Source organism: Vidua macroura, chromosome 13 (assembly GCF_024509145.1).
Source record: "Vidua macroura isolate BioBank_ID:100142 chromosome 13, ASM2450914v1, whole genome shotgun sequence".
Lineage (NCBI taxonomy): Eukaryota > Metazoa > Chordata > Aves > Passeriformes > Viduidae > Vidua > Vidua macroura.
This window is the reverse complement of record NC_071583.1, coordinates 12,382,456-12,395,664: the sequence shown is the minus strand read 5'-3', so window position 1 is coordinate 12,395,664 and position 13,209 is coordinate 12,382,456. Positions and strand designations below refer to the sequence as shown.

The 13,209-nt window shown below is 36.0% G+C and overlaps 1 protein-coding gene across 19 annotated transcripts in view; it reads left to right on the top strand.

The window, feature by feature from the left end:
* Positions 1 to 13,209, top strand: part of SLMAP (sarcolemma associated protein) — an 81,995-nt gene that overhangs the window by 58,750 nt on the left and 10,036 nt on the right. For all 19 annotated transcript variants that reach the window (XM_053988981.1, XM_053988980.1, XM_053988982.1 and 16 more), the window contains 6 exons: positions 4,401 to 4,523; positions 5,097 to 5,171; positions 9,025 to 9,345; positions 10,107 to 10,224; positions 10,539 to 10,710; positions 12,132 to 12,266. In XM_053988981.1, coding sequence (XP_053844956.1) covers positions 4,401 to 4,523; positions 5,097 to 5,171; positions 9,025 to 9,345; positions 10,107 to 10,224; positions 10,539 to 10,710; positions 12,132 to 12,266 — 944 coding nt within the window. The remainder of the gene's footprint in view (positions 1 to 4,400; positions 4,524 to 5,096; positions 5,172 to 9,024; positions 9,346 to 10,106; positions 10,225 to 10,538; positions 10,711 to 12,131; positions 12,267 to 13,209) is intronic.

The window sequence follows — 13,209 nt, the reverse complement described above, 5'->3', positions numbered from 1 at the left end:
ATTTGCACATTACAACTTTGACTTGAGAAGTAGAGTCAGCACACATATAAGGTTATAGCAGTGGATAGGAGGGATTCTTCCACCACTGACATTTTTCAAGCATTGTCAAATTTTACTTGCATAGCTTCTATCACTGTCAGAAATGCTTCTGTTAGTTTGCAGCTGATGGGTTAATCAAAATAAGATTTTAGATTTTCTTTTTAACACAATCAACATTGGAAGTTTGTGTTATAACTGCATTTTGAATGATTGCTGAGGCTTAGCTTTGAGCTTCGTTGCTATAAAGGTAAAGTTTTTATTGGTTTTTATGCATTGAAGGCATATACTTAATTATCAAGCCGATATTTACATACTCATTAGCTGAAGAATTTTGTAGCATATTTATTAGTTATTACATTTAGCCTACTGAAATTAATTTTATGCTTCTTTAACAATTAGACACTTGATAAGATCTGTAAAATTATGCTTCTATTGGGATCACAAGTAAAAGAATATCACAGTTCTTTGTGACTCAGGAAAAAAGGAAACCATAACGGAACGTAGGAGACCTGTAAAAGAGCTTTTCTCTGCAATTGTTTACACTCCCTAAGTTTAAGACAAAAAGGCTTCCAAAAATTGCACAATTTACTTTTGCTGTTTGGCAACATGTATAAAATTGAGTTTGATGTTTCCCAGTGGACATCAGTGCAGCAAAGCAGTTTAAAAAGGAGTGTTTGAGATACCTAGAAAAGAGTGTTTGGGCTAATATCTGCAACTAAAAATAAGTATGTTCAGTGACTTGCTATGCTAGAAGGTAGAATTTGATAATGTTGTTTGTAGTGATTATAATAGTCTTATTTTTGGTTATAAAACTGAGGTTGGCAGCAACTTTTCCTCTTGAGACTATTTATGGGCCTTCCTATTTTGTTCTCACGAAACCATCAAAAATATCTGTGCAATGAATCATTTACCCTTTTAATTTTTATGAAAAGCCTATAAACCCACAGTTTTGTTTGAGTTTTTTTTCAGAGACCAACTTCATGTGCCTGACTTTGCCCTAAAAAGGATCTGATTTGCCTCAGAAAGGTTTTCAAGTGGACTTGTTATGCAGTCATATAATTAAGGAAGAGTGAGAACATTTTTGATCTGCGGCTGTTTGGAATGCAGAAACGGCCGCTGGAAACGGCAGCGGTCTTGTTGAAATTTACAAAACAAATTAATGGAACAGGAAAATTAGGAGACTTCTGGTTGCTAAGTGCTACCATTTAGCATTTTCCATCAAAATTTTTGAGTGCATTCAGGATTTGATTTAAGTTTCTACAAGTCAGAATCTGGCAAGGAGGGGAAGGGGGGAAGCTGTGACAGATTAGTTGGCTTTGTTTTTTTCCCCCACAAGGTAAATGACTTTATTAACCATTCATAACAGTTCCCTGGACACTTCTGTTTAGGCAGTTTGCGACTACTTATTGCAAAGTTAAGGGTAGGTAAATGTTAAACAGATGGAAAGGAGCAATAAATGTCATTGGAAGACTGGTAATCTTGTTCTTACCAATGTCCCTGTGTTTTCACAGTAATTACAAGACTGGTCCATGGAATCTTAGTAGGAAATGTTTTCAGCTGAGGATTTGCTGAATAGCAGTAATTTACATAAGAAATTTTGAAAATCAGCAGTGGTCTATCGGCTCAGAAAGTTTGGGAACCATTGTTTTATGTCAGAATAACCAGATACTTTATTTTAAATATATGATACAGTTTCCTTCATGTGGCTCTTATGAAGCAAAAAAAAACCTCAGGGTTGTAATTGTTGTCTGACTTCACCAGAGTACCCTGAAAATTGTCTTCTGAATAACCTGAGAAATCCTGCAAAATTCTGAAGGTGAACTTTCAGAAGTGAGGCTTGAAGAAATACCAGGCTGCTCATAAAGTTTCTTCCACAGGCCAGGCACATACAGATAAAGGATCAGTTAAGACCATAGCCTATGTGGGCTTCTGTATTATCTCTGTTATATTAAAAAATTAAATTTAAATGGTTAAAAAAAAGTTTTTTAAACAATTCTAAAATTACCATTAGAGCCAATGTTAAGGGAAGCCTCAATCTATTTGTGTGGAAAACAAGGTGGTATTAATTGAGAACATTTCTTAAAGTGTGGCAAACAAACTGGTCACAGATTAAAAATTTCCATGAGGTGGAAAAAATGAATGAGGAAGAAAAAATGCTGTATTTGACCTTTTTGTTTTTATTTAATTCTTTCTGGCACCTTGTTGTAATTAATGGTAACTCCTTAGCCTTCTCTGAGGACAGTTAGTCATTATGTGAATTTGCTTCTTAAGAGAACTGATTCTAAGCCTGATGATATTTAGTAGTTTTATTGTTTGTAAATAGGGCAATCCTACTCACTGAAGAAGTACTTTTCAAAACTAGAATTAGCACCAAAAGTGTATTTGCTTTGAACTGCAAGACACTTAATTTTCAGTTTGGGTAAGACGAAAAATCAAATATTTTCTTGTTCTTATATTTCTTGGCTTTTGATTTAGAAACATGTCAGGCACATGGAAATTCCCCTTTTGTGTTGATGTAGGAAAGAGTTTACCTCTCATCTCTTTTGTCTTTTATGATGTGTGTTTTCATTGACTAGAAAACACTGCCACCATAAAAGTTCATTCAGGGTGTCTGTTGTTGGATTTGGGACACTGCTTCTTTATCAGGAGTGATTTGAGCATAATTTGTCAACTTCCCCATCCATTTCTTCTGAAAAGTCTCATTAAAGAGGGTTGGAAGTCTAATTGCTCTAAGTCTTTATCCATGAGAAGCTAAGAACAAAACATGTTCAGTAAAGAGAATCTTGGATTTAGAGCTAATAAACCATAAAACAAAGCATTTGGATGAAATATGTAGTGCTCTCTGTTCTTTCTGCTCTCATAATTTCCTTCTGAAAAAGTCTAAAAGCACATGTGTATTCTCAGCTTTGCTCAAACCCACCAGTTCATTACTGTGAGAGCAGGAAAAGCAGCCCCTTAGAGAGATGCAGTATGAAGACTTTAGCATGATTTGCTAAACAATTTTCTTAATTGAGAGAACGAGGAAAAAAATCTATAATTACTTTATTGATAGCATATACAGCCAAATATGAATGTCAAAAGTATAATGATGAGCTAAATTCTAGATTCTTTTTATTTTTTTCCTTATTAATGCAAAGTCCAGACAAACCAAAGTAGTATGTTTTTCTAAGCCTTTACCTTAAATCCATGTGGTCTATAGTTGCAGATGTTTATTGATGAGGTAACTGTGTAACCCTTTTTTTTCCACCCTCTCCCATGATACACAGCTGGAATTCTTTCACCAGTTTCCTTCCTTTACCTTTCTCACCAAACAAGCTTTATAGCAAGTTTTAGCCCTCTACCTATAGAGTTTATTAGTGCTGTTTGTGCCTACTGAAGGATCAGTTTGTGCACAGACACTGCTTAAGGAAAATCTAGTAAATGAGAGTTTGCTGGATGCTGTTCCTGGCTTTGCAGATGCCTGCAGGCTGGGGTGTTCCTGCATCTAATTTCTAGATGTGTGCCCATTAGAGGACACTGCTCTTAGTAACAAATACTTAGTTTTCCTCTTTTAAATTCCTCCAAAACTTCAGCTGTAAAAGTATTTAATTTGTCTGTGACTGCGAGTCATCTCTTATAAGCCTGAGAGGCATTTAATATGTGTTTTAGCTAATACAAAATGTATGGGGAAGAGCAAATGTTTTTATTTAGAGTTTAAATAATGTTCATACATTTATGATCATATTAAGGATATACCTAATATTTTAAGATACAGATAAAAAAACCCAAGTGCAATATTTATCTTAGTATTTACTAAGGCCACTGAATGAAATAAAAAGGTTGGAATTTTCTTCTTAATTTTGTTTTAGGAAATTTCCCTAATTTTTTCCTTTCCTTGTTGGTCCCCAGAGGGAGAGGGGAGGCTGAGCCTGGCGATGCAGTGGGTGGGTGGCAGTAGTGAATCATGGAATAGCAGCTCTTGCCTGAGCCTGTGCACTGAGACAGGCTTAGGGCAGCTTCCTTTTAAAAGAGTCAAGTTGTAAACACAGTCAAGGATCACCTTAGGCTTTTGTTGTTCCTCGTTTTTGTCAATACAGAAGTCCTTGCCAACTTATACTGTGTTTTTTAAAACTCTCTAATTTTTCCGTGTTATTTTTGGTTTTATATTGCATGTTATGTGTAATGAATGCTTTAAGGTTTGCATATGTTTTACTGCTTTAAAAAGTATATTAATATTTTTTTCTAATATTTGCCTAATCCAATTTTAAGTTTACTTTAACTAACTTCTGAAGATTTGAGTAAAAAGTTGCCAATCATCACATAGCAGTGCAAATTAAGCTGTTGTACAAATTTATGATTCAAAGAAAATGTTCTTTCATCAGATGAATTGCAGGGTGCACAATCAGAGACTGAGGCTAAGCAAGAAATTCAGCAACTGCACAAGGAGCTGATTGAAGCCCAAGAGCTAGCTAGGACAAGTAAACAAAAATGCTTTGAACTTCAAGGTGAGACCCAGATCAACTTGGTTCTGTAGGGTATTCATTAAAATTGTATATCTCAGGTAGTTCAAGATATGTTTTCATAGTATTGAATACATGAATGAACTCAGTATATTTCATCCTTATTTCAGTTAGAAAATGGATGTAATTGAATGTCTTCAGTGGTAACTCTTTGTTAGATAATCCTATCAGCTATGTAGCTCTGTTGTTTTTAAGAGGAAATAGTATAGTCCAGTTTAACTGCATATTGTTCAGTGTTCATTAGGGGTTATATTTACAGCCTTTTTTTTCCCTTCCTCTCACACCAGTTTGCATTTAGCACACACGGAGTTTTCAGATCAGGCAATGGATTATATCAATTTCAAATTAATTGTAATACTACCACAATAATGGAATGATGTCTTAGTATTAACTTTTATTAAACTACTTACACAGTTTTACTACCTTTGATAACTTCCTGAAGTAATATGTTTGTTTAATCTTTTCACTTAAGGAGAGATTGTGACTAAAATTAATTACACCGGTGAAATTCATGTTACTAACAAAAACTCTTGGGCACATTTTCACTTTTATTTGTAGCTCTCTTGGAAGAAGAGAGAAAAGCATATAGAGTGCAAGTTGAAGAATCCAACAAGCAAATAAATGCTCTGCAAGGTAGGAACTTTTTTACCCCACGCTTTAGGGAAACTATATAGTTTTGACTGTTTCTGTGGCATCATAGTCACTAAGAAAGGAAAATGTTTAGTTTTAAATCTGATTTCTTTCACCACATCTTTGAATGTTGTTGTGGAATGTTTCCTTTAAATTCCTATGATTGTAATAGTAACTTAAAAATGCAAAATATGTAATCTGTAATAGGTACCTCTTCTTCATCTCTCTTTAGTCTTTCTCAGTTCTGAGTGATCCAGGGATTCTTACTGTGACTGCCTTCAGAGCACTCAGAAGCTTTAGGTATTTTTGTGCTACTCAGTCTCTCCATTTCCTTATAGGATCCTCTTAAAGAAATTTTTCATACAGATCCACATCCAGCATCAGAGTATACAGTAAAGTTGCTGCAACAGAGCCTTTTTGGAGACTATCCATGCCTTTTTGCTGTCCATGCCTTTTTGAAAATTGATGTAATCAATCGTGCTCTTTTCAGCCCAAAATGCATACAGCAGGATGTAATCCCATAATTTACATAACTTCTGAGTCACATGTTCTGTATCACATTAACTTGCATATGAGTGAGCTCATTGGTCAAGAGTCTGTCAGTCTGTCCAGCCTTAAGGTCAAAAAAGACTATGTTACATTGTAATTTCCTTAGAGCAAGTGCTACTTTGAAGAGCTACTCAGCCTCTGATTATTACAAAATCAGGAGCTTCATCCTTGGGGTCTTTGTCAGCATATCATTTGCTTTGGACCCAAAAATGTCTGGAACGCAGATGAGCAGACAGGCAGGTGGACTGACAGTGCTGACTTTTTTAGGCAGTCAGAATAGCCCTAGAAAATTATTTTCTAGGCAGTAGTTTGTTGGATAACATGGTACTTGTCATACACTAGTTACACTGAAAAACTTCTGTAATAGCTCTGTTTTAGGTGACTTCAGCAAAGAATCTTTAAGTTTTCTCTCATTGCTCTTGTGCAAAAGAGAAGCTTAAAGAATGCTGATCCTCAGAACAAGAGCAGCAATTTAATTTTGAGTGTTATCTTGCTAATAATGAGAATTCTCCAAGTAGTGAATGCTGTAAGAAAAATTAGAAAATATTTGATAGTTATTTCTATGCACAAAAAAAAAGGAAATATATTTTTCCTCCTAAAAAGAGAGAATGAAAGTAGAAACTTGACAGAGCCAAACTTAATTGCAGGATTCCTCTTCTCAATTCAGTACTTTTTTGTTTTCTGGATCCTTCTCAAGAGAGGTCTTGCTAATGTTTTCTCCTCTCTCTGTTGTAGTTCAAAATGTTCTAATGTTCACTGTGTGCTTTGCTGCTTCCCAAACTTTTAGGGTGTGACACATCTCACAGTCTGGGAAAAGCTGTCAGGATTCTCCCTTGGCAGCCCCTGCAAACTGCAGGGGAGAAAAAAAAAAACCTGGCAGCTTTATGAAGTAACATTTCTAGAAGTATTTTCAGGGAATCAATGTTTTAGCCCAACCAGTCTTGTTGGCTTTGTTTGTGATAGGGAAGAGAAAGTGCCAGAGAAGCAGCTGAGGTCATGTCTCTACGTGTCAGGTTCATTAGATGAGCACATAGGTAGAGCAAGGAAATTCAAGTAAGTTGTTGCTCTGTATTTTAAAAAAGTGAGAGAAGCAAAGCATTCAGTTCAGATGAAGTAATGGCTTACATAAACGAGAGATGTAATGGAAGTTTTCTTTCTAATTGTCCTCTGAAATGATATCCAATGCTTCAGAAACCATTCCCATATTCTTAGTAGTAACTTCCCTGTGTAAGTTATTTCTACAACTCCACCTAACTTAGAACTTGTGTGTCTCTGGATTTTCAGTCCAAGGCTCTGCTTGTTTTCAGGCCTGAACATATAAAGGGAGAGTTGTTCATCAACAGCATGCACAGGATAAAAAAACACATTTCTTTGAAATGCTGCCAGCACCAAAAAGTAGGAGTTTAGCTTGGCTTGATGAAGGAAATACTATCAGGAAGATATGGTTTGCATTCCTTTGCTCAGGCACCTGCCGTATTAGCAAGCTGTAGTTCTTTGTGTTTTAGTGTAGGTTCAAGGCTTCTAATGTAAGATACATGGAAAGGGAATTGTTGATGCAGCATGTGGTTTTTTTACTTTCAGGTTGTTCTCACCCACTGCTTCATTTGCTTTCTGTTAGTATAAGCCCATAGAAATAATTTTCAAACAAGGTCATAGTAAGCCTCATTTTGCTCATATTTCTTTCAAAATCAATCATGCTGCAAATGTTTTTGTTATGGATCAGATGCTGTTTCATCTTACACAGAATTGCCATGAAATTAATTTACTATTGTCTATAATAGCTCTTAGATATTACAGTATATAATAACTACCACAGTTTTTCCCATTATGTCTTTTTCCTTCCAAGTGAGGAATTGGGTCATTCATAGGTTCTTTAGTGTATTTAATGAGATAAATGTCTTGCTGGAGCCTGTTTAGAGGAGAGCACAAAAAAGGCGAATTTCTCTTCTTCACTGCATATCAACTATGTTACATCAACAAAGTTTCTAGGTTGTACCAGTGTATTAATTCTTTCTGTATTGCTGCATATGTAGCTACTGAAAAGCATAAAGTATAATTGTCATGGAGGTGCAAGTCTCTTTTGAGTAGCTCTGATGCTCTATCAGTTTATAGCAAGACTCACTCACTTTCTTCCTGTCATGTTCTATAATGGATTGACATGACAAAAATAAGTACAAGTAACCTAGGAAGATTACTCAGCCTTGGTTATGCTCCCCATGCTTTTCACTGTCCTTGTTTTGCTCTTTGGTTCTGAAACATACAACTTTAAATCTGTAATTTTGACCCTCTACAGTATCTTACATTAGTTTTCCAAGTGCTCTTAAAAATTTTACCTTTTCTTCTCAGAGTAATTTTTCATTAATTCAGTAATTGCTTTTCTGCATGTTGAAATCAGTGAAGTACATTTTTTTAAAAGTTAAATAGAACAACAGCAAATTAAGCACTTTGCTCCCATCAGTGTTACACTGTAGTTCTCTTGTTCTTTCATACTTCCCTTTCCTCTGCACTGTACTTCTTTTTTAACTGTTTGCACTGGATTCTATTTGTGTATGTTTTTATGAAAAATTGTGTTCAAGATGTCTTTAGTAATGAAAGGGTTTTAGATGGGAATAATTTATAAGGTTTGCTTCATGCAGAAATGTCAAGTAGCCTCATATGTATTTGACTGCTGCACATTTACAGTAAGCTGTAAATGCTAAAGGACCTTCTTCTAGCTCTGTATACACGGTGCAGCTGTCCCTTTCAATTTAAAATTCATCTTGTGCTTTTAAAAATGCTTTTTGCAAAGAAATAATGTGTATTTCCTCTACTGCATGTTGAGAACAGAGTAGAAATTATTCTGTCTCAAATATTTATAGACATCACAAGTTAACTGCTGAACAGGCAAACATTTCCAATGTAGCTTTGCAAATGTTTGGCTTGTGACAGAAGCTTTCTTACTTTTCCTCTTGTCCCTGAAAGCCCCGATGTCCTTGCCCTCTAATACTTCTTTTGCTTACAGTGATGTTGGATCTAAATCTTGTTTTCAGATTTTGGAAAGTTGCTTTGGTATCACACACACAGCATAGCCTTGTCTAAGAAAGCTTTGTCCAGACATAATTTTTGTTTCTTTTGATTCTCTGTATTACATGGCCCACATACTTGACTCTTTAAGGGTACAGCATTTGACAGGATAAATATTTTTTTCAATTGCATTAGGCTTCTTTAGTCCTGCTAAATATCAATGTGTTGAGAAAGGGAGGTAAGCTTTTTAGATTTTTTGCAAATACAGTTTGAAAAAATATTAACATGAATGTCTGCTTTCCAGCTCAGTTGCGAAGGTTACAAGAAGAAATTGAGAACCTTCGCAAGGAAAAGGAGAATGAAATTTCAACTACTCGAAATGAACTAGTCAGCGCTCAAAATGAGATTCTGTCACTTCAAAAAGTAGCAGAAAAAGCAGCCTCAGAACGAGACACAGATATTTCTACCTTGCAAGCTGAGCTGCAGACGGTGCGAGCGGAGCTTGAACGATGGAGGAAAGATGCCTCAGATTATGAAAAAGAAATTGTCAATCTGCAGTCCAGTTTTCGGCTCAAATGCATGCAGTGTGAGGAGCAGCAGAGGGAAGAGGCCTCTCGCCTGAAAGGTACCTGTTTGAAAGGATGGCACAGAGCATGCTGCTCGCTGTGGTGAATGCCAGTTACTCAAATCACTCTCTGTGCCTTTGTAGTCATTTACTCTGTGTGTGTGTACCAAGGCTTGTGGTGTTAGCAAAGACACTTTCCATACTTCATTAAACAGTTATTGTCGATTATGCCTAAATTAACTTAGGTACTCTTTGATATCAGTAGACCAAGTGTAATTCCACTTAGAAAAGATGGAAAACTTTTACAGTTTGAAGGATTCGTATTGCCAAAAAATTTCCAAGAGGACTTGTGTGACTTCTCTATAGTTTAAGCCCATTAAGGGGGAGCTCCTGACTTTAATTCTACCAAAGTGTCACTAAAGCTTATTGCTTTAAACATTCTTTTCCTTGTAACAGAGGCATGGTATTAGTGATTCTCTTGCTATTTTCAAGCCTTGAAAATTATTTTCTTCAATTATGCTTTTCTACCACTGTTTCTAAAATACTAGAGTTGACCCATAAAAAGACTGTTTTCTATTCTTTGTACCTTAGAAAAAGCTTTAATGAAAAAAGTAACTTGTCTGGCACTGGGTCATAAACTTCATAACAGTAGAAGATAATGTCATGTTTTACAGGTGCTCATGAGAGAATTCATGTGACAGGATTACAATCAATTATATTTGAGATGTATGGCTGATACCAGCTTTTCCTCCATTTAGCTGGTGTTCCTTGAAGCAGACATGAAATAATTTTACTGAATTGAATTAATTTATTCATTGCAGATGAACTTGAAAAGTTGAAGGCAGAGTGGATTGCTCTGGAAGCTGAATGTGTTAAACTGAGGAAGGAAAATACTTCACTTACCTCTGAACTTCAGCGACAAGAGAAGGAGCTTTCTAGGTAAGGGCACAAGTTTTGTCTGGGGGGGTACCACAGCAGCTGAAGAGTTTTGTTGGTGGTGGTTTTTCCTCACAAAAGAGATACTAAATGTTAATTGTACACAGCAGGCTGTGGGCATATATTTAAAAGCAAGACAATGGCCAGCTTTTTGTGTCAGCACTCTGTCTAGGGAGGCAATAATGGTCTGTATTTCTATGATCGCTCTAAGCTGATATTTACACATCAAAACCAATGTGTTAAGCTTTCAAGGGTGAAAAGTGCCAATTTTTGTAAGTTTAAAATGCATAAGGAATCAATTGGATTTTGTTTTTCAGCTCTCAGAAACAGAGTTTAGCACTAACCAGCGATATAAGTGTTCTTGAAATGTCTCGGAAGGAACTTGAAAATCAGATGGGATCTTTGAGAGAAAAACATCAACGGGATGCAGCCAGTCTGAAAACTCAACTCAGTGAAGCTGAAAGTCAAGCAAAAGATTTTCAGAAAGAGGTAACATGAAATATTTCCATTTTGCAAGAATGTAATGCCCAATGACTGACCTTTTTAAGCTAAAAGAAAAGGGACTTTTAATTCTTTACTTTTTCTAGTAAATAATTTTTTTTGTATGTTTATTGCAACCAGTTTAAATGGTAGCTATGAAAATATAAACTGGGAGTCAAATCTAAAATGGAAGACTTCAGGTAAATACACATGTTCTTTGAGAACTTCCTAAACTTCACTTACATGCATTGCTGTAGTGAATTTACTTTTAAGATGTTCAGACAAGTAAATCATTATTCAGAGTCTTCATGAACATCATGGTCCAGAGTTTCTTAAGCTGTTATGAGTCAAAGTTAATTTTCACAATCTAATCTTCCTAGTTAGATTTGAACTCTTTTATTTGACAATGAGACTACCTATTCTTTACCAAGATCTTTTATCTTAGTGCATTTGTAAGTGCATAAGGAAGAGTGAGCATTCTGAGCATGTATTTAATCTGCCTGGCCTCAAAGGTTATGTCTGGAAGAAGGCCATAGTCTCCAGCACTTACTTGCTTCCTCTTATGAGGATTTTGAATGTTTCCCCAGTCACTGCTCTTCTTTTGCAGTCCTTTTGTTTGCTCCATGGTTAATTCATCCATGTCACATTCCTTAGAATTATCAGAATCTGAAAATCCCAGTTGTCTTAATCTCTGTTTTGTAGTCAGATCAGTATTTGTAAAGATGCCTCATCTTCTATATTTGTGGTGAATGCCAGTACTGAAGGTCATTGGTTCTGTCCTTACTAAGCCCAGGCAGGAGGACTGCTAGAATAGGAAAAATTGAATGTGGGTTTGAAAAAGAAAAAGCTACCCATTCTGTAGGAACATGTCACATTCACCCAGTTCTGTTTGTACTTGACCCACACTGAGGATTATGGCGTGACAGTAACAAGGCATATTATATTTTAATGCCTGCCTTGCTCTTATGTTTGAATTTGCTATGTGGGAAGAGGGTTTGATTTACTTAATAGAGAGTGTTGAATTTTGCACCTATTAGAGGGATGTAAGTACATAAGCTGCAGCCTAGATGTAAGACCACTATTCAAATGTGAAGGACTCCTTGTTCCCCTATTTCTTGTTTCATCTCTGTAGTTATTACAATCCTTTCCAATATGATCATGAATAATTGGTATGAAAGATTAATTAAGACTTTGCATTTACTTTGTATTTCCTTCAGTTTAGTGGTCCTAGTCCTGCCAAGCTGGGCAAAAAATTTTAATTTAGAAAAAAAAAGGAAATCTAAATTCTACCCTGCTTTTATGAAAAGAGAGTGCACTGATGCAAGGTGAGTTAGTCTAGGCAGATGACAACAAAGGGAACTGTGTGCTAAGCAGATGTCAGTATGTGCTGGGTGTCCAGGGTCCACAGATTGTTCTCTCTTTGTCTTTAGTATGAAAGAACACAGACTGTGCTCTCGGAGCTGAAGGCAAAGTATGAGGTGGCTGAACAACAAAACCAGTCACTCACGGAGGAGCTCAAACAATGTAAAGAAAACCTGAAGCTGCTACAAGAAAAAGGAAACAATGTAAGTCTGTATCAAATGTGTGGGGAAGTCAGGTTACAACGCTGGCAATCCTGTTGATTGAACGAATATGGAACAGTCAAATAGAAAAGGATGGACTTTTAAAAAAAAAAAAAGCTGGGTACCATATTATGCAAAATTCCATTCTGGTCCTACCTGTGCAGATTTGCAGATCATTACACTGTTACAATTACACATGAAAGTTAAATGTACAGTTGCTTGACAGTTTTAAGTATGTCCTTAGATACCTGCTCTCTTGAAATCATGTTGCTTAAATACTACTGAACCATAACTAAGTAAAATTTCTTGATTTGAAAGAATGATACAGGGGTAATAGCTGACAAACCTGTATCCAAATGAACTGAGCAAACCTTTTCAAGCTGCTGTCATTTTATTAGTATTGATTACAATGGATGTTCCCACCTTACTCTTGCTTATGCTTCTTAACCATGGTTATTTCTGGTGGGCTCATGCTTTAAACAGTACAGTTGAACTGCCCTTTCTATTCACTAATGAAAATAGTGCTTTCTGGTTTTCAATTTATTTGAGAGGTTGTATCATTAGAACTGAGTTACCAGCTAGAGACAACTTCTTATTTTACTGAGATTCTGAAATTTCCAAACATTAAGGGTGTGGCAGACAAATTATAAGATGGTCATAGCCTTATTTTAGGTCCCTTACTACCCTGGGGGGGCTGGTTCTGCCTTCCTGTACTGCCTCTGTGGCCAGTGCTGGCTGAACAGCTCCTGTAATGCACAGTACAAAACAGGAGGATAATGAAATGCTTTGTAACAGACTTTAGCAAACTGTTTCTCTGACTACATAGAAAGTTTTACAGGTCCTATCCTCTAAATCAGCTGGCTACTGGATGCCTAAAGTTTATTGCCATAATTAATTCTTGAATATAAACCTTGAAAATCATGTCAAACATGTAAAGAATTCAAAG